The sequence below is a fragment of the Octodon degus genome, unplaced genomic scaffold, assembly GCF_000260255.1.
Source record: "Octodon degus isolate 3935 unplaced genomic scaffold, OctDeg1.0 scaffold00057, whole genome shotgun sequence".
Taxonomy (NCBI): Eukaryota; Metazoa; Chordata; class Mammalia; order Rodentia; family Octodontidae; genus Octodon; species Octodon degus.
The window spans coordinates 3,371,223-3,396,017 of record NW_004524633.1 but is presented as its reverse complement, the minus strand read 5'-3'; the positions used below and the strand labels follow the sequence as shown (position 1 = coordinate 3,396,017).

Genomic DNA, 24,795 nt, shown 5'->3' with positions numbered 1-24,795 from the left:
GGGAGGCAGGGCCTGAGTCCTGCTGGGGCAGGCAAGGCCTGAGGGAGTCCTGCTGTGGGGCGGGCAGGGCCTGAGTCCTGCTGGGGGGCGGATAGGGCCTGAGTGAGTCCTGCTGGGGGGCAGGCAGGGCCTGAGTGAGTCCTGCTGGGGGGCGGGCAGGGCCTGAGTGAGTCCTGCTTGGCAGTCTGCATTAGCCAACACACATCTGCTCTCTCTATGAAAGCCATCCACAATGTTGCACGTGTACTTCTTCACGCCTGTCAGAATGTCATGTGTCACAAACCACACTGAGGGCAGACAAGGGGAGGCTAACACTGATCCCTTCTGCAGCGGAAGGGGCTCGTCCATGGCTCCGGCCTGTCTCTGGAGCAGTGGCTGCCAGCCAGGGTGTCTGCTGTGCCCCACTGACCCGCCTCTGCCCCGACCAGAAGTCCTCAGCATCGAGAGACAGCAGTGCGGGCAGGACCTTGGGGAGCTGCAAGCCAGGAGATGCTAAGGGCGCCAAGACGCCAGCTCCTGGGTGCGCGCTACCACAGGAGTGGGTGTGGACCACTGCAGTGGCACCAGGCACCAGGGTTTCCTAGGATGGCCCGTAGAATGCTACAGTGACCAAACAGACAACCAAAATGAATGGACACGTCTCCCTAACACGTGTAGTACTGACTGAAGCACATGAAACAACGCTCCTCACCATCAGCCATCATATCAGAGAAATGGAAAGTAGAACTATGCTGAGAGGTCATCTCGCCCCAGAGAACAGGGAGCATCTGAAAGTCTAACAACGTCACGTGTGGGCGGGACGTGGGGTCGAGGACTCCGCCACACTTGATGGAAATGTAATAGTGTAGTTACGGCAACCACCATGGAAACCAGTGTGGAGATTCCTCAGAAAAGTAGAAATGGAGGCTCCAGCTGGCCCAGCTTCTCCACTTCTGGGCATCGTCCCAAAAGTTACGACCATCTAGGACAGTGACACACACGCACCATGTTTATAGCAGCACAGCTTATACTAGCTAGACGTTGGAAATCGCGCGCATGTCCACCAGTGCATGGCTGGCCAGGAACACGTGTATTCACACACAGTGGATACTGCTCTGGCACAAAGAATGCTCTTGAGGCATTCGCAGGAAGACGGAGATGGCTGGAGAGCGCTAGGTGAAGTGCATCAGACACACAGCTGGATTGTCGCATAGTTTTTCTCATATGAGAAACACAAGGAACAAACGGCAACAGAGACAGTAAGAAATAGCGGGAAGTTCAAACACTTTCCCCAGTTTACAAATTCCAATGATATGCTAATTGACTTCATTTATGTTACTAGCTTATCTTGTTCATTGAAAAGGCAGATCTCTGCTATTATCCGCTTCTTTTTTGTGAGAATCTTTTTGGCTTATGGCTTGTGAGTAGCTACTTCGAGGCTAATGATACACCGTGTAATAACTGCTGTCATTTTCTTTTTTTTTTTTTTTTAAAATTTTTTTTTTTTTTTTTGTATCTGTGTGTGTGTGTGTTCCTCGAATGCCTTCAGGGCACTTTTGGCCAGCGGGAGAGGTGTGAGGTTCGAACTCCAGCACCCTGAGGCTGACAGCTTTGTGGAAGCAGCCACTTAAAGGCCTGAGCTAGGGCCAGGCCCCCAACTGCTGTCATTTTCTTATTTGACTATGCAATTTCATTTCACTTCTTCATAAAATAGAAAAAAATTTAAAAATTCCACGATGCATGCGAACAGGCTTGCTAGACAAAGACCGCCTCTCCCCGTCTCCCGGCCCGCCGTAGGGCCTCGTGCCCTTCAGGGTGGGCTGACTTTGCTTTTCGTGTCAGATATTCACAGTTGCCAAGAGGACCATGATTTTGTTTGATACGAAATATTTGCAAATGCATTTTTTAGCATTTAAACAAACCCTAAAACTTCACCAACAAATCTGACTTTTTATAATAGCAAAACTATTTTCAAGACTTAAATTTAAATAAAATTCTGTATATCAAAACAAAACAAAATGGAGGCCAAGGGTCTTAACTATGCAATTCCACTTAGCATGCAAAAAGATTAGCTGATTTGAACATGGACATGTTTTTGTCCTAAAATTGGGATAATCTTAGGATGAAAGAATAATAATGTTCCGAGCTCAGAGATGACAGAGATTTGTTAAACGCTCAGTGCCCTGGAGCTAGGCTGGGAAGAAAAGCCGGGCTACGGAAGAACCCCGGCTTACTTGCTATAGCTGTTTGCTTGGCGCTGGGGCCGGACCTGCTGGCCTTCCCGGGAGCTCCTGCCCATCTCAGCTCCTGCACGGAGCGCGCACGGGCTCCACCCAAAGGAAGGGCAGTGATCCTGGGCCCTCGCCAGGCCCGAGTCCTGGGCGCTGAAGGATACGGATGAGAAGCAGGCCCAGAGGGGCTGCGTTAGCACAGAGCAGGGGCCGGCCAGGCTGCCCGCAGCATGCAGAGGCTGCTGCCGGGACATCCCTCTGCAAGAGCCTTGGGCTTCAGAGGAGGCGTTCACATTAGGCATAAAAGGATTCTTAAATTGGGGCTTTATATGTATGTGTATAAGACAAAATTTGCTATCTCCATCATTTTTAATTCTACAAGCCGCCGCAGGCAGAGGCACGGAGACAGTCAGCCTCGGCCTCTGTAACAGCTACACGTGCTGTGCGCCAAGAAGGCTTTCTTGGCAGGGAACTTGTAGGTAAGGCTGGATCTTTTGCTCTCTCTTTTTCAGATTGGTGGGGAGAAAGGGGATCTTGTTTGCAATTTAAAAATACAGCCCACATTCTGAGCACTAACGCCGATGCTGAGAGGACCCCTGTGGGTCCCGTGTGGCCCCAAAGCTCACGGAAGGCAGTAGTCAGGCTGGCCCAGCCTGGTGCCCGCTCAGACACGCGTGCGAGCCGCCACGGGCACAGGCACGGAGACAGTCAGCCTCGGCCTCTGCTGGCAATGGGCCCTGGTGTTTCAAACTCGGGCTCTGCATCGATTGATTTCACCGTCCTGGAGGGTGACGGCGGTTGGCTTTCATCGAGGCCCCGGGATGAACAGCCCCGCCACACGGGTCCTACCTTGGGCTTGTACGCGTTCAGCATGGACATCTCCACGTTCTGGCCCCTCACGTGTTTTGGCTGCCTCTGCACCGGCGGTGAGGACGACTTCTGGCTATTGCGGCAGACACAGATGAAGAAGAAGAGGAAGGCGATGGCCAGGGGGATGGTCACGCTGGGCACCAGGATGTACAGGATTTCCATCTTGTTCTTCTCCTTGGACTCTTTGGAGTCTGGGTGCAGAAAGCAGAGAGAGAGCAAGAGTCACACTCGCGGCACAGTTTCAGGCCAACCAGTTTTGCTCTTCTGGACAGACACAGAAAGCTACCGTGAGGAAAGGGTGCCCGGCACATTACACGCTGTGTCTACCAAGCCTCGACAAGGGTGGCTGAAGCTTAAAAGGTTCAAGTTCCAACGTTTAAAGATTGCACAGGAACATGAGGAGGAATCAGGGCCCATGCGCCCCCTCTGACGTTGCCTCTCTTGAGTAGCAGACCTGCATTTCTCTGACGCCTTCAGGTGAACAGGCTGCGAACCCCGGCAGAAGTGCACGCACAGCCCCACACCACCACAGCCTCTTCCTCCACCAGCCCCCACAAGAGACCCCGCCCCGGTCCTGCCTGGAGGGGCACACAGGCTGGCCTGCATCTTCTTGAATCAGCATCACTAAAGCAGCCTGACTCCACTCTCCCAAAAGCCACTGGCCTGAGAATATGGGGGCCTGGGGTCAGGGTCAGTTCATTTGCAGAGGAGCGGGGTGACCCCAGAACAAATCATTCCTGTCTCAGCCTCACGTCTTCCCAGCTGCAGGTGTGAAACGAATCTTGTGGATGGCGTCCACAGTTTCCTCCGGCACAGAGGCACCGAGGACTTGACACTCTCGAAACCTCAGAATCCCTCCTAAATGGTTGCACGTGGACCCCGTGACTGGAGCGCTGACACTCTGAAGTGCACTTCTGTGGTCATGTCGTGCACTTTCCCACTGCCTGGCGGAGGGCAGCGCGCGTGGAGGGCGAAGGTGTGTTTCTCTTTTTATTGGTTTGATTCTGCCCCTTAAAACTGAACACTTAGAGCAATATTCTTATTAATGAATTATCTGACTGGTAAAACAAACACTAGAAGTATGGAATGGCAGTTAGAGGGATTACCTCATGCCATGACCTGACCCCCAAGATCAGTTATTTTTTCTTTAAGAAAACCCAAAGTGTGAAAATAAAGATTGACACAAAACTCAGCGATGATGATTTACTTTGCAAAAGAATTCATACGCAGCTGTGTAGTCCCCCTTTCCCCTCCAGGCGCCGATGAACAATAGCTGCTGCGGGCCTTGCCTCGCCTCGCCTCGCGGAGGCGCGGCCATGTCAGGCTAGACACGAGGCAGAAGAAACAATATATTACAATATATTGTTTTAATGCTACAATGGAAGTATCACTAGAAGGCTGTGAAGATTGAAAGGTTCCTTTACATAGGGAGTTTTCCTAGTGCATTAATGAGAATAGTTTTTTTATTTTTATTTTTTTAATTAAGGCCGCATGGGTTTTGTTTGTTTGGTTGTCAGGGGCACGTGAGCTCAGGCGTGGCTGCCAGCTGAGCACGCCATCCCAGAGCTGCGCTGGGCCTTCTGTCCTCCTGCTCCGGAGCCTTTGGTGCTGGTGAGCGGCAGCAGGAAGGAAGGAATTACCGAGATGAGAAGGATGAGGGAAGGAGGGAGGGAGCAACGACATCTCTGTGTGCAGGCAGGATGCTTGGGCAGCTGTGGCCTGGCCTTCCGTGGTCTGTGGAAGGAGCGGCTCATGCTTGACTTTTTTTTTTCAATTTTCTTTCCTTTTTCTCTCTTAATTTATTACAACTTTATTTTTCTTTTTTCTTTCTTTTTCCAATTTTGCATGCATATATCTGGTAATCTAAACAACTAAGTTGAAGACAACAAATACAGTTGAATTCATATTATTTTGTTCAGTGAAATTCTGTATCATTTCTCATTTTTAATTATTATTTTGTATTCTCTTTCAAAAAATAAATAGGGAGCCAGGGATACAGCTCAGGGGCATAAGAGCCTGCCTAGCAAGTGCAAGGACCCAGGTTCAACCCATAGTACTGCATGCGGTGCTGGCCCCGGTACCCTGGGCGTGCAGTGCCAGTCCTGAAACAGGGCATGGTGGAGCATGCCTGTAATTCCGGCACAGGGAAGGCTGAGACAGGCGGATCACTACTAGTCTGAGCTATGTAGAGAGACCCTGTACCAAACAAAGAAAGAAAGTTAAAAAATATTTTTATTTTTATTTTTTGGCGGAACCGGGGTCAGAACTCGGCCCTTGCACTTGCCAGGCAAGCGCTTATTCTACTGAGCTATCTCTCTGGCCCTAAAAAATATTTTTAAAGGATCACATGCTTCCCCTCCTCTCATGCACATGCGAGGAGGGCCCATAATGGGGTGTGAGTGTGTTGTCAGCAGGGCTTGGGAAGGGCCAATCGGTTACTGAGCACAGTCAACCGACTAAGCGCACCGCGCACTCATTCTCCACTGGTGCGGCTGCCCGATGGCTGCTGTGTGCAGGTGCTTCCTGCTGGGAAGCCAGCTCTGTACAGCCACTGACGTCTGTGTCTATTTGTGCAGTGGAGCATGCTGGGAGGCAGAGTGACTCCCTTGCCCGGGGCCAAAGCTGGCATCATCCCATCCTTCTGGCTACTTCCCTGTGCTGGCAGTAATGTGGCCGCCTGCTGGGTGGCACCCATCTGCTCTGAGTAGAGCCCCTCCACAGATGGGTGAGAAAGATGGGGGCGCGGACACCGGTGCTGACCGACACCGGCGCTTTCAAAGGCAAGCTGCTTCCCTACCGCGCCCCTCACCCGCTTGGATGGATGACCAGAGAGTGCAGGCCAGGCTTGTCGCTGCTAGGAGCTTGGGCAATGGCTGTAGCCATGTCTGTGGACACACAGGGAGACGGGAATCACAGGAGGGCACAGTGTCTCCGTGGACACTCTGTGGGCTGCTCCGCTGTGGAAGTAGAGCCTGCCGAAAGCCGCCTCTGAGCACAGGGGCTCGGGCATGTTTGCAGCTAAGCCGCTCCGCGTCCTGTGCGCACACATCTGCGACAAGGCGGTAGAATGAGGGTAGAACAAGGGAAAGGCAGGCTCACTCACTGCCTGTGTGGTGGCCTGTGTGGTGGCCTGCATGGCCCCGAAGCGGCACTCGGGCACCCTCGAACTCATCTGTAAAGTGGAATAAAAATAACACCACTTTATGGAGTTGTTGTGCACATGAAATGCGCAGGAATGTGAAGACGCGCGAGTCATTCTCCGTGGCAACTCAGCGCTCAGCTTATCCCTAGAGTACAAGGAGAGTCTGGGATAAACCTGTGGGGCTGGAAATGCAAGACTACGATCTCCGCTTCCTCCCTCCTGGGCGGGGCTGTACTACCCGCCCCTCGGCCCTGTCCGGCTCATGTGAGAATCCCTGAGAAAATGCTCACCAAAGAGCCTGGAATAACTGAAAACTGCTATATGGCGGTTTGGACGCTCTATTATTAACATGATAGAATTTCTCAGTGTCCTGAAAGGGCGGATTTCTTTTGTTAGTCTTGGATTCTTAATGAAATTACAAGCGTAACGATCATAAAAGGATCAAGGCTAATTCAATACTAACAAGACACTAGTCATTTTTCCAGCCTACATGGTTTCCATGACAAGAGACAGCAAGGTCTCACCTGTCTGGCGGACAAAGGCGCCTACCTGCATTTGCTCCCTATCAGGTTATTCCTCAGGAAGGCTGCCTTTCGTCCCTGGGCGGCCTTTGACAAGTTCCCTTGGGGCTGTGGGAATGAACTCTGAGAAGCCAGATCCTTTCAGCGCAGTCAGACTTGCTCCCTGTGCTTTGAAGCACCCAGGAGGGCACAGGGCACAAGAAATGAGCCAAACAACGCACACCTACATTGGGGTGTCAGGGAGCACGTGCAGGCCTACTGGGGGCCTGTGTCCTTCCCCACCCCTCTGCATTTGGCCAGAAGAGGCTCAGCCTCTGGCTCTAAAAGCCTTTGAAAAAGGTACTTTATGGAAAATTAGCCTCACTCAGGCAGAGCTAGGAAGTCAGTGGGGGCCCAAATGCTTCCTCTGGGGTCCTGAGATCAAGCCCTGCGCGTGCTGGGAGGCGCCCTCCTGAGCTACCCTGACCCTGCCCTGCTCCTGGCGTCCCTCCTCACCCGCACCTGGTGTTTCCTGGATCTTACAGAGAAATTGAGGTCGTGGGAGGGCAAGTGAGCCGCTGATCTACAGCATCGGACTCAGGTAGGATTGCAGGTCTGTCTGCCTTCAGTGCTTGTATTCCTTGTGTATTTTGCTACTAATAAAAATCTCCCCAAATGTTGTCTGGAATTCTTTGTCTCCTTAGCAGGCCCACGTGCCCATCTCAGGAGCGCCGACCTCGGGGGAGAGCGGCCCACCTAACGCCGCACTGGGACGCTGGGCATGACTCCTGCTGTTCGCGGGTAACAGGGCTCCGAGTGTGTGGAGAGCAAGCTGGCTGGCAAGGCGAATGTGGAGACTTTCAGGGCTGTGGAGCTGCTGTTTACATGCTCAGTGCACATATTAGTTACATGGAGTCCAGGGCTTGGGATTTCTGAGACTAATAATTTAGTCTGGATCACATGATTAATTTCCTTTTAAAAATCAACAATTTGGTATCACTGTCCACATCTGACATTCCTGTTTTATTTTTACAATGATACTTAATACTTTGATTAGTAATTAAATATAATGGGAAAAATACTCACTTCTTACCCTAGGGCTTAAAGCAAGTAAACATGATTTCTTATTCAGGAGGTACTTTTGTAATGTGAAACATCATCTGGGATATTACTTTGAGTTAAAGCAAGAAAATGTTCCGACTTTAAATATGGCAAAGGTGGGAAGAAATCTTACAGACCTTTAGAATTCAAAGGAAATGAAACAAGTTTAAATTATGATCTTGTCTGAAAAAAGAATTAAAAACCATAGAAAACAAGAATCACTACTATTCATTATATGAGAATCATAAAGTAAGTGATGGCACACAGAGCCATGTGCTAGTGATTTTTAACCAGAACTCTGGACACCCAGGAGAAACGGAATGATTCGCCTGGGTTGGCATGCTGGGCGGCACCCCTTCCAGACCTCATGACCGAAGCCGACGCCAACAATCTAGGGCCTCCCGTGTTCTCCGGCGAATTCTTTTACAGAAATGCTGAGTAGGCTGCATCAGCGATGAAGGCTGTTTTCCACAGAAAAAGGTCTTCCCTGCAGTCAGTCAGGGTGGCGGGCTGTTTTTGAGCACACGGAGAGGCCTTCGCTGTTGGCGTCTCCGTGTTCACGCAAAGTTGTAGAAACTCAGGGTCTCTGTCCTCCTCTATGAAAGGAAAGAGGGGGCTAATAGTTTTTGTTTCTAATAGTTAAAATGGCTTTTAATTATTAAAAAAGGTAAGGAAATTTACCATCATAGCTGTTTTAATTTTACAGTTCAGCCTTGTCAAGCACCTTTGCACTGTCGTGCAGCCGACCTCCAGAACCTTCTCGTCCTGCAAAACTGAAACTCAGATCTATTCCCAACTTATCCCTGCCCCTGCCCTGGCAGCCACCTCTCCGGGCCACACTTTTATGTTCCCATTACCTCGGGTTTCTCATGTGAGTGCGGTCACACGGTCTGCGTCTCCTCATGACTGGCTCATTTCACTTTGCATCAGGACCTCAAGCCTCCTGCGTCCTAGGGCTCACGCGTTTCTTTCTTAAAGCCTGAGCAGCACCCTGCTGTATGTTGGCACTACCGCCTTACTCACTAACAGGATCTGGTTCGTTTCTACTGTGTGGCTGTTGTGGTTAAGGCCACCAGTGAATGTGGGTGTGCACATGGCTCTTCGTGACTGGTGCACAGGTGGCGTGCCAAGGTCCTGCCTCCACTCTGGGGCTGTGGCTCGTGGGCTGAGGCCCTGGTTTTGATCCTTAGCACAGAGAAGATCCTGCTTCTGTTTGCCTGTCTTTTGGATAAACACCCAGAAGCAGGCTTGCGGGGAACCCTGCTACCAACACTGAGGGCACCAGGAGGACGCCTCGTTCCCCAGCACCTAGACCTAGCGGGACTGCCGTCTCCACCTCTCCGACTTCTTTGGCCACCGAGACAAATGTGAGGAGCTGGCTCCCTGGGGCTTTGATTCTCATTTCTCTAATGACCAGTGACTCTGGGCATCTTCGCACACCGATTTGTCTATCTTCTTTGAGAAATGTCTATTTAAGTCTTTTGCCAGACTTTTAATTGGGCTAATCTTTAAATCTGACAAAATGTAGTAGGTTTTATACAATTAAATCTCTTCCTTTTTGTTTTTTTCTTTGTGGTACCAGGATTGAACTCAGGACTGTGTGCTTGCCAGGCGGGTACTAATGCTCCTGAGCGATCTCCTGGCCCAAATTTTCATTTTCAATAGAGTGCTGGACTAAGCACATTTAAACTTTACCAAATATGGATCAAATCTTAAGTGACTAATGATATTCTAGAAAAGATGGAGGGGTGGATAATAGCGTCATTAGATGGGTTTGCCATTCACCACCTGCCTTTATCTAATAATCAGCAAACAGGCATCAAATTGGGGTGGACAGTGCTCAGGAACCTGCCTACTCAATATTGTTATTAAAGAAAATATATTTACCAAAATTAAAAGAGGCCTGAATCTAGAAAAGACTGTTTATAGAAACAAAACTATAGACGATTGTACACAATAATCTAAAACAATAAACCTAAATCAGCAACTGGAAATTTCCAAGTAGATATTATAACTTGCAATCTTGCCTATGAAGTCTATAATTAGAAAAATCAACTACATAATTGTTGCGCCCCCCGCTGCTGCTGCCCCAATACTAGTAAGTTTTAGTGGAGACACAGTTGGTGGCAGCAACAACATGATGAAATTGGTCCAAAAATGTCACTGATGGTCCAAAAATGTCACTGACGGTCCAAAAATGTCACTGACAGCGATGCAAGGCCTCACTGCCCAAGCTGAATCAAGACTGCCCTGGTCCTCTTCTAGCTCTGTGGTTAAAAAAATAAAGACAAACCAACCAACCAGCCAACTGACTGACCAACCAACCAACCAGCCAACTAACCAACCGACCAACTAAACAACTAACCAAACAAAAAGCCACTGAAAGATGTCTTCCATTTTAAGAAGGTGTCTGACATTTTAAAGAAGGATTTTGAAAAAGTAAAACTTCTGAGCAGGGAAATGGAGAAAGGAAAAGCAGGAGTGGGGATGCGCTTTTCAGAACAAAAGAAAAATCCCAGGAGGTCACAGATGTCTCCAAATCGTGTGAGAAGTTACGTGGGAGCTGAGACTGGACCTAGTGTGTACGTGTTCCTTATTGGGAGTTTCACTATTAAAGAACCAATCGGGCTTCACGTGTGACCTTTGGTTCCTGCCCCAAGGCGGCGTTCCGAGAGGTGGCCTACATCCCATCTGTTGGATCCGCTGCCGCGTCTCTGGAGACACCTGGCCATGCTGCGGCTTGCATGGTTCCTTCCAGTTCTGTTTCAGTCCATCAAGCCCTGCACTAGGGGTTCCCCAAGTGACGCCTCTTAGATCCCTTCTTTACAGAATTGCTGGAAACTTGACTGACACAATGCTGGCCAACAGCAACCATTGTGGGGTGCATCAGCGTTCTGTCACCCATTGTCCAGTCCAGTTGGGTGACATCCTGCACTTTGGTGGCCCATAGTCAGAAGCTTTCAAAAGTTATTGGCCGACAACCTACCACTAAGTGAGTGGCTGATATATCGTGAGGACAACTTAAATTTAAAAGAAAATTACTCTATGGTTAAAAATATTCATGGTTCATAACTTAGCTATAAGTTTTGGCTCATTATAGTTCTTTACTTTGTTGAAAATACGTAAAGACTGGACCTGAAAGCACAGTTTGGAAATCTCCGTAGCATAAAAATGCCTCTTCCAGAGTGCTTCAGACTATGGAAAGCGCTGCTCTAGTCCTTCTTTCTTTTCCTCGCCCTGCTTCCGGTTCCCTGTAATGTTCAATTTTGGTTTGAAGCAATGGCTGAAAGACAAATTGCTTTACAACAGTCTTCCACAGAGCTGGGAGAAGGTTGCTGACGGCGAGCTAACAACTGCAGCATTCACAATCTGGAAAACATCTGCCATGCCCCAAACTGTAAAGCACCGTGTGCAGAAAATGGCTTATGACAAAGCAGAGCCTGGAGTGGTGCTTGTACGATTACAGGACAAGTCAAGGCTGCTCAGACACAGAACGCGGCAACGCGCCCTTCGGGAAACTGCTGCCAGCCAGGGTCTTCAAAGGAAATGCAAGCATGATGGGCCAGGAGCCAAGCTTCCGGGGGAGGCACAGGGTCCCTGCTTTTCTTATCAGTGGGTTCCCATGGGTGAAGCTGGTCTAAGAGTGAGAGGAACACTACTACTCACGAGTTCGGGTTTCTGGTAGAGAAGGAGCCTGGCCTTGGAGGAGAAAAAGATGACGCTTTGACCAAATAGATCTGATCAAGTAAAATAAAGGTTGTGTTGGGACCATGGGGCAGCAAGCCAGCAGGACTCTGGCTCCCCAGACAGCTCAGGGAGCAAACAGCGCCCCTCAATTTGAGGAGAATGGAGAAGGAAGCTGCACACCACACGCCCAAATGAAACAGTAAGGCGCTGTGAGAAGAGCTCACAGAGAAGCTGGTGCTCAGGGTCCAAGAAGAGGAGGAGCAAGTGACCGTCCCAGAGGCTGGCTGGGAAGAACAGTGCCACAATTTTCTCTCTTCAATGAGTTTTTACCCAGGCCAGGGTACCTGGCTTCCAGGGTGATGGCAGTGGCTACAGGTGAAGGAGGATGGGCGGCTGAGGACAGAGGAGAGGGGGCAGCGGTGGGACTCGGCTCAGATCCTGCCTGCATCCTCAGAGTTGCAGAGCAGACTACTGACGGACGGATAGCGCGCCACAGGCCCAGGACACCTGGCGATCAGGGGGACAGGACAGCGACAGAGGCATCCTTGTTCTTCTGAGATACCCAGCATCGGTGCCTCTGCAGCTAGGGTGCGGTGGGCAGAGGGCAGGGCCTGGAGACCCGTGGACCCTGGCCCTAGCAGAGGCAGCACGGATGCTGACTATGGCCCATGGCAAAGAGGAAGGCAGTTGGCGTTGGAGGATTAAATCAACCAGCCCAACACCTTTCATTAAATGCCAGCTGAGTCCTGGGTGGATGTTGCTATAAAGAGCTCAGCACGGGGGCTGGGGGTGTAGCTCAGCGACATAAGCGCTTGTCTGGCAAACACATGGTCCTGAGTTTGATCCCTGGTACTGCCAAAAAAAAAAAAAAAAGAGCTCAGCATGGTATTCAGCAAGGGGCCGTTCTCGATACAACCCAAAGCAGGCACAGCAGACTCGACAGCAGCGGTGTGACTCAGTCTGGTGCGTGGATTCTCCAGATGGTAAGCGCCACGAGGGTGTGGTCCACAAAGCGGGAGACTCAGTAAGTCTCTGTCTTTAGGAGGGCCTGGATAATGTACTGTCGTAATATTCTAAGGGCAGATGCCCAGACTTGAAAGATGGGGCCAGGTCTCCCACAAACGAGATTGTGCCCTTTTTCCCACTTTGCCTGAGCACTTTCTGGATATGCCGCTGTCCTAGTGGAGCGGATCTCCTGGCTTCGCAGGCTTCGCTTGACTTTATATTTTATTCTAGAGCTTAAGGTCGCAGGGAAGCTGCTGCAGACTGCTCGCAGGTATTCTTACTCTAGAAGAGGCAGTGAGGTTCCCATTCTCTATTTAATTAGGTCTGTACTTCCTTCAGCGGTACTTGACTGAAACGCTGTCAGCAGGAAGATAAGCCCCCAGTGAGTGTGACAGCTCCCTAACTCTGACGGAACGGAAGAGCCCAGGAATGCAGAAGCGTCTCTCCCTCGGCCTCCCTCTTCCCCTCCAGCCCTCCATGTAACCATATGTGCACACAAATCACACTTTAAACCTTGGCTCAGGTTTGGGTCCCGGATCCACTGCTTATGAACCAAAAGTTACCTACCCTCCCTAAGCCTCAGTTTCCTTTTATGGGCATAACAAAACCCTGCTCAGAGGGGTAGGGAACCCTTTCTTCCCGCGGTGATTCATGATTGCTTTAGCACAGCCTCTAGCTCACTGCAAGCCCCTGTGCACGGCGGCTTCTGCCTGCTGCCATCCGTGCTGGGGAGCCCGCAGCTGAGCAGTGAGGGGAAGGGCTCCCCACCCGGCCGACCGTGTGGCGCCCCGGATGACTGGGCCGGGCTGTGCAGTGCCCGCCCTCGGCTGCTGCCTCAGACACAGGCACCTCCTGCACCCCTGCCCGCCTGTGCGGAGGGCCTCAGCATCTGCAGAAGCTGCCGGGGCCCTGGGCTCAGGGCTGCCAGTGCAGAAGGAAGAGCTACAGCCTTGTACCCAGATCTGGCTTCTAGCTGGCGGCGCTGTCTGTGGCTTCTTCATGTGGCAAAACAGTGTGGAAATTCTTACGCAACCTTATATGCTTTTCATGTGGAATGAAGCGGAAAAAAAGAAAATTAGACGCGATGTGGAAGCCGCAGAAGTAGGCTCCACCGTGATGACTATGCTCAGGTGGACTCGCGAGGCGTGGCAGCGCAGACCATGCCCATCTTCTAGAACATTCTCTCCAGGGAGCTGCTGGCCTCTCACCAGCGTTGAACTGATCTTGTGTCAAGGATTCCCTCCTCCTTTAGTGGACACATTTGTGGCTTGGCTTGAAGAATTCAAGAACTGTTGTCTTTCAAAATGAAATGAAAATGTTCTCTCTTTTTTTTTTTTAAACTCTAAGTGGTAAAACCTGCCTTGTCTTTTTTAGATTTAAATTTCACCTGAATTTTTTGCTCATATGACTGGAATTAACCAGTTATCAGAAATTTAACTGTGTCTCCCGCAGACTGGTAATTCAGATCTATCTGAGGATCGTGGCCATCGCTGCACTGATTTGTGGGATTACAGTGCCGTCCTGAGCAACCCAGGGGCGAGTCTCCCCCTCAGCGAGCCAGTCTCCCCCTGTCTTGCGTCACAGCATGGGGACCAGCATGGCTGCACCCGGACGGCATTTTTGTATTTGTTTGAAAATCTGTACACGAGGCATGACTGGTAACGGAGCAGGAGCTTCTACTCTGGACACAGCTGCTACAGCCAAATGAGGGTCCAGCGGCCGCACGGGAGCGCTCCGGTCCTTGGCCTTTCAGGCGCCTCCCTGGACCCCTTTGCGGACACCTAGCCCATCCTAGCTCGGAACACTGCTTCACTAGGTGGCAGCGGCGGTGCCACCCTGGCCCGCAGGCCCCGAGGGATTGTGGCTCGCAGCCTGACCGCACTGACCGGCGACCCACGATCCTCCTCACGCAGGGCCGCACAGCCCTCCGCAGAGGCGCTGGGCTCGCGCCGTGGGCCCTGCCACCCTGTGCATGCATGAGCAGCCCTGGCCTGCAGCCGGTGCTGACAGAGTCACTGCGTGGTGGCGAGGCGTCACTGGAGGCCCAGTCGTCTGCCTGGAACTGGGGAGCCCCGTGCGCCCTGCGAATGCAGCCTCTGCCGCGCTCCTGCGGGGCCCGGGCCCCTGCCGTGCATGGGGAGCGCACAGCCGCGTCTGCAAGCACGAGGACGGGGAGGACGCATGGTTCAAAGTGGTTCCAAGCCCAGGTCTCAGCAACGCTTCCGCTCGCTTCCCCTCGCTTGCTGCACACCTTCTAGGTGGAGGAGCGCCCGGCTCAGCAGCTCCAGGTCTTCCCGCCGCCCACAGCCCCCCTGCAGAGCTAGAGCAGGAGGCAGGGGCTCGGTTCACCCACACTCAGCCTGGACTGCGGAGCAATGCGTGTGGCCTGACACAGGAAGCTGCCTGCCTTCCGCCTCCAGGCTGGCTGCGGTGTGCGAGGGCTGCTGGCCACGCACCACCCCTGCGCCGTCTCCGCAGGCAGCCCCGTGCCGACCCCCTGCATCCCCGTCGCTCCCCACGCAAAGGCTGCTGGGTACAGCCGCCCTGGCAGCGCGCTCGGGGCCCTCCCTTGCGTTCCGGTGCTAGGACGTGCGCAAGAAGAGCCGCAGTTGCGATGAAATTCCTCTCGTGGGGTTCTGCGGGCCAGGACAGTGGGAGCCCTAAGAAAAAGGACCAAAGACATTAGGGGCGGCGACCCGTATTTACCGCACGCCGGGATGTCACAGAGGTCAGCCTTGAGGTTCTCGTCCAGCGTGAAGCACCAGGGCGCCTCCTTCTGGTTCCCCGGGTTGCGGCAGTAGGAGTGGCCCCCGCTGAGCTCCGGGAAGCGCAGGGCGGTGAAGGTGTGCGTGTGGGGGTACTGGGAGTTCCACGGCTGGCACTGGCGCCCCGACTTGGTCACACTGACAGTGCCCCGGTAGGCCGCGCCTGTGCCGTTGTAGCACCTGTGATCTGAAAACACAGAGGGGGGCGCGATTAGCCTCGTGGCCGGGGGCCGCCGCCTGCTGGGTGCTGCCGCACTGCCCGGAAGAGGTCGGCTTTGCCGTGGGAGCAGCCGTGGCAAGGGCGTCCAGCGGTGAGCACGGGGCGGCGGGGACAGGGCAGTGGCAGGGTCCTGGGGAGCGGACGCTCCAAGGAGGCTTCAGGCCATCTTTCCCTTCTGTTCCGAGGATGGGAAGTCGGCGATGCGGGCTGGCGATTCCCAGCCGGGCTTTGTAGGGTCCTCCCGGGAGTCAGGTGTCTGCTGGTGACATGGGCAGCGTGGGCACAGCCCTCCCGGTACCACGGGTTCAACTTCACAGCTCTGCAGCCCTACTGGAGTCTGGAGGGTGGTGATGACAGCAAGAGCCGGGGTTCTGGGCAGTTCGGGGGCAGCAGTGAATGAATGAGGTCGTATTATCCCCCAAGGGACACTAAGATGGGTAACAGGAGTTTGGTTCTCGCTGAACGGGAAATGATTGAGGAGTCTCGGGCAGTGTGAGAAGGGAGACGCGGAGGAAGCCTTGCGTGCTCTCATTGTAATTCCAGGCAGTACACTGTCCCTAAGCTGTATTAGCAGGCCTTCACAGCGTCCGTCGACGTCACTACTGTTGGGTCCTAGAGCCTTCTCTCACCCAGGATCTGCTGAGCAGTCACTCCCACCCTCCTGCGGCCCTGGTGGCCAGCTGCTCTGCTGTCTTGGAGTTTGCTGCCCTTACCTTTCCCAGACTTGGACCCTGGAAAACAAGAGTGACTGCTTCACCCACTTCATGTAGATCCTTCAAGCTTCCTCTAGGTGGAGCACATAGCCACCTTCCCTTCTTTTTTATGGGTAAGTAATATTCCCTTGTGTAGCCATAGCTCCATTTGTTTCTCTGTCCCTGCAGATGGAAGTCAGGTTGTTTTAACTTTGTAGCTACTGCAGATAGTGAGGTTTTGTCTCAGCGCCTGTGTTCAACTCTTTTGATTCTATTCTCAGGGCAGAGCTGCCGGGTCATGTGGGAATTCTGTCAAAGTTATTGAGAAACCCAACCGTGCATTTTAAATTGTCTTCAGGAAGCTTCTTAATGCATCTGGAACCCATGAACAAGGGCCGTGGTCACAGCCCATGGGAAGGGGAGCTGCTGCCACCCTTGTGTCCCACGGTGACCCTGACCATCCACCCACAGTCTCCTTGCACCATGTCCTGGACCAATGCCCCTCAAGGCCGCCTGGAGGTCAGGGACATCACTCACTTTTATTGATGGGATCCGCCATGGGGATGCCGATGCGGATGCAGTGTGCGGCCTCGGGGCTCTCCGGCTGGGGCAGGTCCTCACAGATGGGCAGCTTCAGACGCATGAGGATCATGGGATTGGACCTTGCGAAGATGTACTCCGTCTGACACAGGACGTTCTCCAGGATTTCACACTCGTCTCGGCACAGGTCGCGGGGCTTCGGGATGGCTGAGGTGTCATCACAGTAGGGGAAGGCGTAGTGGCACAGGGAAGGGATGGCGAACTGCGAACACTCGTCAGACAGGTGGCTGGAGGTGCCGATCATGGTGAAGGCAGCTGAAAGACAAGGCGGGTGATTAGCAGGCCACTGGGCCGCAGACTGGCCCTCCTCGACGGGAGGAATCTGCCGCCGGCCGCGGGGCTGGGAGGGGATACATTTCAGATGTCTAAGCAGCTAGCTCTCCCTGGCTCCAAAAACTCATTTTGACTACAAAGTTAACAAAACAGGATAAGATTACATATGTACCGTTTCCTAATAAAATAATTAATTAGGTTAAAGCACAATCTATTTTTCATTTTTTACTACAAAGCGCTGGAACTCTTTGTCTCATCCGGCCCTTTTTATTAGTTTTGTGGGGCCGGGCGGGGGTAGCTGGGCTGCAGGACGCTGAGAATGAGGCTGCTTGGGTGGACCTTCCCACGCTGCCTGTTCCAGCAGGTACCACCGGGCCCCGGGGCCACACACTGGACAGTCTGGTCCTGCAGCTGGCCCTCCTGCACTGCCCTTGCGGCAGCCCTGGGTGTGTGGGTACAGCGCTCCCCGAGGTGTGTTTTGGGGCGTAGTCCTACAGAATGGCACTGGCAGTATACGAAGCACTGTGGCTAAACCTGCTTGGGAATGTTGGCAGCAGGCACAGCAGGCAGCTCATGTCCACAAACTGGGACACTGGGACAAAAGGGCACTGTCAAAGGCTCCGCCCAGCCAGACTTTGGCCAGGCAGGGGTCATGGTCAGGGAAAGGGTGCCCCCAGCCCTGATGGCTCCCTACTTTTCGGGAGCCCAGCTGATTTCTGCACTGCTCCACGTCCCTGCCTTGGGTTCTTCTCTGCTAAGCGCTACTACAGCGGCTGACCGGAAGGAAGCACTCGCTAAGCCCACCAGAGGCACAGGCGGAGCCAGGCATCCTGCGTCAGTCTCGGCTGCTTGGGGACCCCACTAGCACCTCGCAGGTTCTGGTATGATTTAAAGGACCCAAAAGGGCCCATGACCCTGGGACAAGGTGACCACGCTCAGGTAAGGGCCAGGACCGCTATGGCCCAGGTCTATGGTGGCTGCCCTGCCGCACCGGGTGCCCGAGAGGGCGCCACTGTTACACTTCTACCAGGAGAAAATGAAGTTTAAAGAAGAAAACAAAGGGAACAGCTCGGCAAGGTGGAACAGGCGCGTCACAGCGGGAAGAGGGCCAAGCAAAGACGCCTTCTGCGCAAGGTGGCCTCTCCCGTGGGGCACCGAGGCTCTGGAATTAGAGCTGAGTGCTGCTTCCAGCCCATGAGCCCGCAAGGGCGGGGCAGCCCTGGCCATCACCAGGCCCTCCCCCAGGGCCAGGCCATGCTGAAAGTACTCAAAAATATTTATTGAGTGTTTGAGTGAATGTGAGATTTCTCAAAGCTTCCTTTTCCTCTAAGAGCAACCTTCAGTAAATTATTTTAATATAAATTCCAGAGCTCGGAGATCACGTCTCCTGCGTCGCTCTGGTCCTGCTCGCAGCCCCCGCGCCCAGCCTGGTGCTTCGCCTCCGCTAGACTTGGGTGGGGTGAGTCGTGCTGGGGCTGAGCCTCGTCTCGCCCGCGTTACCCACCTGTGATCTGATTTTCGATCTCTCCTTGCATGTGCAGGGACTCCATGTAGACAGTGCGGTTGCCAATGAAGCGTGCGCACGCAATCCCTCGGTATGGCTGGCAGAACCCGTCCTCCTCGAACTCGTCTCTAAGGGCAGAGCAGAGCTGAGCCGTTAGCCACCACCCCATGCACGGTCCCTGCACACCCCCTGTGCGACACCCAAAGGGACCGCCAGGGGGCGCAGTCGCGCGCCAGATGCTATGCCCCTGCGCTGGCGCCTCCAGGCCTTTGCTCAGCTTCCACACATCGCTTCAAACATCTGCGGGTCATGTTGGCTTCCTACGCCCCCAGAAAACCATCCTGAGGCACAGAATGGTCCCTAAGTACGGGAGAAAGTGCTTTTATTTTCGCAGCTGGTGGTGGGCTAGAAGATGATGTCGTTGTAAGAGGGGAGAGGAAATGAGTTGAAATCTGGACTCACGTGCTGCAATTTTTTGTTTTAAGCACAGATTACTTTTGCATCATTGGCTGCGAAGGCACGGGTGCATCAGCCCAGGCTCACTCCAAGCGACGTGTCAGTTAGGACCCACAGGCTGGGAAGGAACCAGCGGCACCCCAACAGGCACAGTAGCTGCTTGAGACCCTCTGACTCTGAGCCACCAGAAAGTCTGTGGGAATCCCCTTAGGTTTTCAAAAAGTCTTGTTAACATTTTATTGCGTCAAAATTACAGTGTTAGATAAAAGAGGGACATAGATTTTTATCTTGAAGACACATGGGCACTGGAGTGTGACACAGTTCATGGCAGTGACAAGCGATGGGGCTGGAGGGCAGGACCCAAATGGCACTCCAGCCAGGAAGGACACGGGCCAGTACCTCCCCAGAGAGCTTACAGTGAGTGACAAGCTCTGGACATCCACCTGAGGCCACGCCAGAGGTGGCCATGTGGCTGGGGGCGGGTGCCCCTGCCCTGCCCACTGTGGTGCTGTCCACACAGCAAGTCCACTTGCCCTTGGGGTTTCTGCACAGAGCCGCAGTTTCCTTATCCCTGTGCTGGAACTGCCCCTCTACCTGGAAGGTGCCAGCCACGACAGCCCTGCCAAGCTAGGTAAGGCTCTGATGCCTGCACACCCACCTGCATATGCAGATGCTCATTAAAGTACCTACAATGACCTAAGAGGACACGCGGCAAAAAGACAGATGTTGATTCAGTGCAGTGGGCCACAGTCAGAGCACAGTCCTAGGCTCCCCCTAGGGCTCAGTGAGCGCTGGGGTGCTGGGTTCCCTGGGGCTCCCCCTGGGGCTCAGTGAGCACTGGGGTGCTGGGTTCCCTGGGGCTCCCCCTGGGGCTCAGTGAGCGCTGGGGTGCTGGGTTCCCTGGGGCTCCCCCTGGGGCTCAGTGAGCTCTGGGGTGCTGGGTTCCCTGGGGCTCCCCCTGGGGCTCAGTGAGCTTTGGGGTGCTGGGTTCCCTGGGGCTCTCCCTGGGGCTCAGTGAGCACTGGGGTCCAGCAACCCCCCCCCCATTTTCTGCGGTTCCTATTCCCTGATCCTTGAAAGCAAAGATGGGGGAAGCGTCTCTGTTTTAGTCTCCCAGATCGTCTGTGCTGCAGGCTCTTAAAAATGTAACCTTTAAGTCCACACACAAGTAAATACATCACATACCTGACACGAAGACATTGAGATTTTAATGTCACCCAATCCTACAAGGGCTCCATACGTTTACTTTCATAAATCCTACAGTAACGCTGAAGCCTTTTTGGCTTAAATTTTACTTGGGTTGTAAAATTAACCCAACTTTTATTGGGTAACTAATACCATAAACCTATGGGGAAAACGAAGGCTCTTGACAAGCTTGGTTTACACACTGGAAACCTCAGTGTGGGACCAGAATGTGTCCCCACAGTGCCCTGCCATTACAGACCCACCCTTCTGTCCCCGGCATTAGTGAGCCCGACATGTTGAAGGTGTCACTGTGAGAACCCTTTCTCCTCCTGTACATTAAACCCTCAAGTCCTCAATTTATACCTCCTGGGAGGCCGAAACCCTGGAATCACCCCCAGACAGACACTCCCAGCCTATGGGGAGTCTCCGTATTTTATGTGTGAGGCTTAGGCTAACCTGTTTACCAACTCTGGTTTAGGACTTTCCTTCTGAGACTCTGAATTGTTCTTTTTCCCCAAACAAAATGGAATGCAATTCTTTGGCAGCTGATTTCTTAACAAGGGCTCAGAGCTGCAGGTGTAGTGAATTTTTGACTCTGCCCAAAATTCCTGCTGCTCTGATGACTCTCCCAGCGACAGATGCTTCAAAGCCCCAGTGTAGATATCATTTGCCAGGGGGTGGCCATCCGCCCTGGCTGCAGCCGAGAGTCTCTTCAGAAACCGTGGAAAATACGCGTGGGGCTGTGCACCCTACAGAGCCCAGGCTGAGCGATTCCTGCTTTTAAAATGTGACAGCATGGTGTGGACATGGTCAGGCGCCACCCGACTCATGCCACCAGAGAGGTCTCCTGATCCTGTGCTGGGCGCCACGTGAACTGCTTTCCTCGAAGCAGCCTCCATATTTCATGGAGGGCAACACTCCCATTCTGCAGCATGAGGTAACTTAGTTCTTGAAGCCCGTAAGAAGTGGAGAGTGGGTTTAAACCAAACTCAGGGGCTGATGACACGCTCACCCTTCTTGGTGGGGTTTTGTTTGTTTTATGATACTGAGGATTGAACCCAGGGACTTCACACCTTTTTTGAGACAGCCTTTGCTAAGGTGCTAAACTGCCCAGGCTGGGCTCAGCTTACAGTCCTCAGCGTCCCCGAGTTCTGGGATTACAGGTGTGTGTGCCACACCCAGCTCACCATGCTGTTAGGTCTGCGACTGTGTTCTCTTTTCAAGGGTAAAAATAATTAAGTGGGCCCAGTCATGAAGAAGAGGCTGCAACATGAGCCTCTGTGCTCTCTGCAGGCGCCGCTGAGTCACGTCCTTACAAGTCGCTGTTAAGTCACGTCACGCGGCCCTCAGTCTGACGTAGAGGATTCTCCCTCTGCCACAGGAGCTGAGGGCACAAAGCGTAAGCAGGGGTCCGCAGCCACACAGCAGGTACCAGACCGCATCTGTCCCTCAGGGCTGCCCACGGCCTGCTGCTCAGCTCTCTCTCCAGTGTTTGGCTAGGAGGTCTGCATCTCAGGGGCTTTTCCTGAAAGAAGACTGCTGCCTGCCAGGTGGCGAGAAGTGTTCTTCTAGGAAGAACACTCTAGAAAGCCCCTGCTGCCTCACATTCCTCCATTCCCCACTGGGGTTCTCGATTTCAGACCCATCTGCTTAGTGCAGCCTGCCGACGCACCTCAGAACTGCAGTGGGCCCCCAAAGCCCGGGGCCAGGTCCCCGTGTGCACCCTGCTCCGCATGCGAGACGGGGCACCCTGCAGGTAGAAGCTGCTGCCTCTTGGCTAGGGTGTGAAAACTGAAACCTCGAAAACTGTCAGCCAGACTTAACCCTTCCTTGTTTTATAGCCAGTATCTCAGGCATTTTGTTACAGTACTGGAAAGCTGACTAACACAATGCTGATCAGAATAATAAAGGGCACGGGGAGAGCTAGTGGGCTTACTAATGCTGAACTGATTCTTGCTGATGCATTTGACTCCCGAAATTTCCTTTGTGGGTGATAAGATCAATTAAAATGCCTGCTTCTCCTGAGTGGAAGGAGAAAAGAGACCGTGAAAGACACTAGGTCTGGCTAACTGCAAGCTCACTTAACTGCAGAATTAAGAACAGCCCCCCATATTCTGGTTTCCCTTTAGATCATATAAATGTTTTGCCTTTTCAAAAACAGGCCTCCAAACAAATAACCGCATACACATATTCATAACAAAACTATTCACAAGAGCTCCAAATGGACCGTTATTCAGCCATAAAAAGACTGAAGTGGATTCCAGGGAGAGGGAACCTCAGAACCACCATGCTAAGTGCAACGAGCCAGAGCGGAAAGCCTGCGTGTGGGCGCCAGCATGGAGTGCTCAGGCAGTTCCACAGAGACGGGAAGCAGGCTGGGGGTGCCGAGGGCTGGGACGGGAGCAGGAAGCAAGCGCCTCACGGAGGCAATGCTTCGCAGTGCTGTGGACAGAGTCACCGCTGCGCAAGCGTTCACTAAAATGACTAGTTTTCAGCTGGGCGTGGCGTGCACACATGTCATGCCAGCACTTGGAGGCTGAGGCAGGAGAGTCGCCATGAGTTCAAGGCCAGCCTGGGGTACAAAGTAAACGCAAGGCCAATCTGGGCTGCATCGTGAAACCCTGTCTCAAAAAGATCAAAAACAAAAGCAAAAAAGAGGCTAGCTTTATGTTATAAGAATTTTATTTAACCAAATAAATCTGATTTGTACTTAGGGGCTAAGGTAGAGGAACTGGCTTGGAGAGGCCAGTGTCACAGTTTCAAGCCATGGGGCCAGGGTAGCTGGGTGGGTCGCTTCCTGCGAAGAATCCCTCCGGAGCCCGGCACTCTTCAGAGAGCCGGCAGGCGTGTGCACCTGGATGCACACCCCGAGGCCCCCGCACCCCACACCCACCGCACAGCTGCTGGGGCAGAGCGCAGCTGACGCGGTGACCCCGCCCCTGGGCCCGCCTCTGCCTCTGGAAGTCAGGTCTGGAGCCCGAGGCCCTTGGGGCACAGCCGAGTGGAGTTTGCGACAGAAAGCAGGGTGCCAGCCCACGTGGGGCAGAGCTGCCACGCTCGGGTGTTCGCTCTTGCAGGCAGTGACTTCCATTTGCCTGAGTAAGAGCACTTGGCCACGCTCTCCCCAAAGACATCGTGGCCACAGTGGTGGGAAGCACCCCTTCCTAGGGCTTATGAATCAGGCCACCTATCGCCCATCTGGTTAAAAGCAAAGCCACATAACGACTTTGGAAACCTCAAGTGAGGCGTGAAGGCGCCCGCCTCGGAGTCAGGTTCTCCCAGAGGAGGATGATCAAGCACTTCATGGTGAAAATCAGCGATAGCAAAGGTGAAGGGTAGACGCGAGGAGTGACACGGAGCGAACAGCTTCAGCAGAGCCGGGAAACCAGGGACTGGGGAGGCAAGCTGCAGAGCAGGAGAAAGTCTTCACGCATTATTCGTCCAACAAGGGCTGAATGTCCAGAATACCTGGGACCTCACTCCCCAGGAAATGAAATTAGGCAAATGATACGAGCGGGTATTTCTCAAAAAGAGACACACAAGGCACACATGCCTGTGCACAAACGGCCACCACTGCTAACTGTCAGGGCAGTACACATCAGAACTACGACGAGACACCGCCTCACCCTGCTCAGGATGGTAACTATCAAACACAAAATAACGAACGCTGGTGAGGACGCCGAGAAGGGATTCTCACGTGCCGTCGGGGATGTGCCCTGCTACAGTGAAATCACTGCAGATGTCACGGAGGCGGTGTGAGGGCCACTCAGTAAACTGGAGATGGAAACACCCCAAGAGCCCGAACTCCTGCAAGCGGCGCACACCCAGAGGAAAGGACAACAGGCAACGAGATGCCCGCAGCTCCGTGTGCATCGCAGTGCAATTCCCAGTGCCAAGACACAGAATCTAGGGTCCAGTGACAGCAGAAGGGACAAAGAGCAGGTGACATGCAGAGTCTGCCCCAAAATGTATATCTACTTCAGGAAAAGGAAAAGGTGTATAAATATCTTACTACTAAGTTTACTGAGACATCACGAGAGTAGCACACGTTCACTTTGGCCTCACAGTGACAAGAGAGGCTGGGAGAGGTGGCTGCCAACTTCCGGGTATTTATTGGTTCTTCTTTCCCTGAAGGGCACGCCCATTTTTTGACAGACTCTGAACACCCAGCAGAACATTCATTCTCCAGCCATAAAGAAGAATGAAATCCCATCGCTGTAGTGACAGCGACGGGAGGGAGGACAGAGCAGTTGGTGGAGTGAGCCAGGCGCGCAGCGCGCCAGCCGGTCTTGTCAAAGCGGAACGCGGCAAGTGGCTCCCAAAGAGCCGGAAAGGGCAGGGTTGGACGGCAGGGAAAGGAAGGCTCGTGGTTGGGCAAAAAATGCAGTGAGCCAGGGGGAACAAGCGCCAGCGCCTGCACACAGCACGGCGAGTGTAGGGAGCACCAAGTGTCCTGTACTTAACGTTGGCCAGAAGGATTTTGAGTATTTCCCACATGAGGAAACGATCAATATTTGAGATGATGGATCTGCTTATTTCTCTGATTTGAGCATTACAAGTTGTATGTGCATATTGACATAACAGG

The 24,795-nt window shown here is 53.0% G+C and overlaps 1 protein-coding gene across 1 annotated transcript in view; it reads right to left on the bottom strand.

Annotated features, from left to right (window-relative positions):
• The window catches only part of Ror1 (receptor tyrosine kinase like orphan receptor 1), a 100,883-nt gene that overhangs the window by 14,502 nt on the left and 61,586 nt on the right, over positions 1-24,795 (bottom strand). Inside the window, exons 4-7 of the mRNA XM_004634016.2 lie at positions 18,570-18,697; positions 16,730-17,047; positions 15,222-15,467; positions 3,060-3,271 (exon numbers count right to left, since the gene is read on the bottom strand). Of these exons, the coding sequence (XP_004634073.1) occupies positions 3,060-3,271; positions 15,222-15,467; positions 16,730-17,047; positions 18,570-18,697 (904 nt within the window). The remainder of the gene's footprint in view (positions 1-3,059; positions 3,272-15,221; positions 15,468-16,729; positions 17,048-18,569; positions 18,698-24,795) is intronic.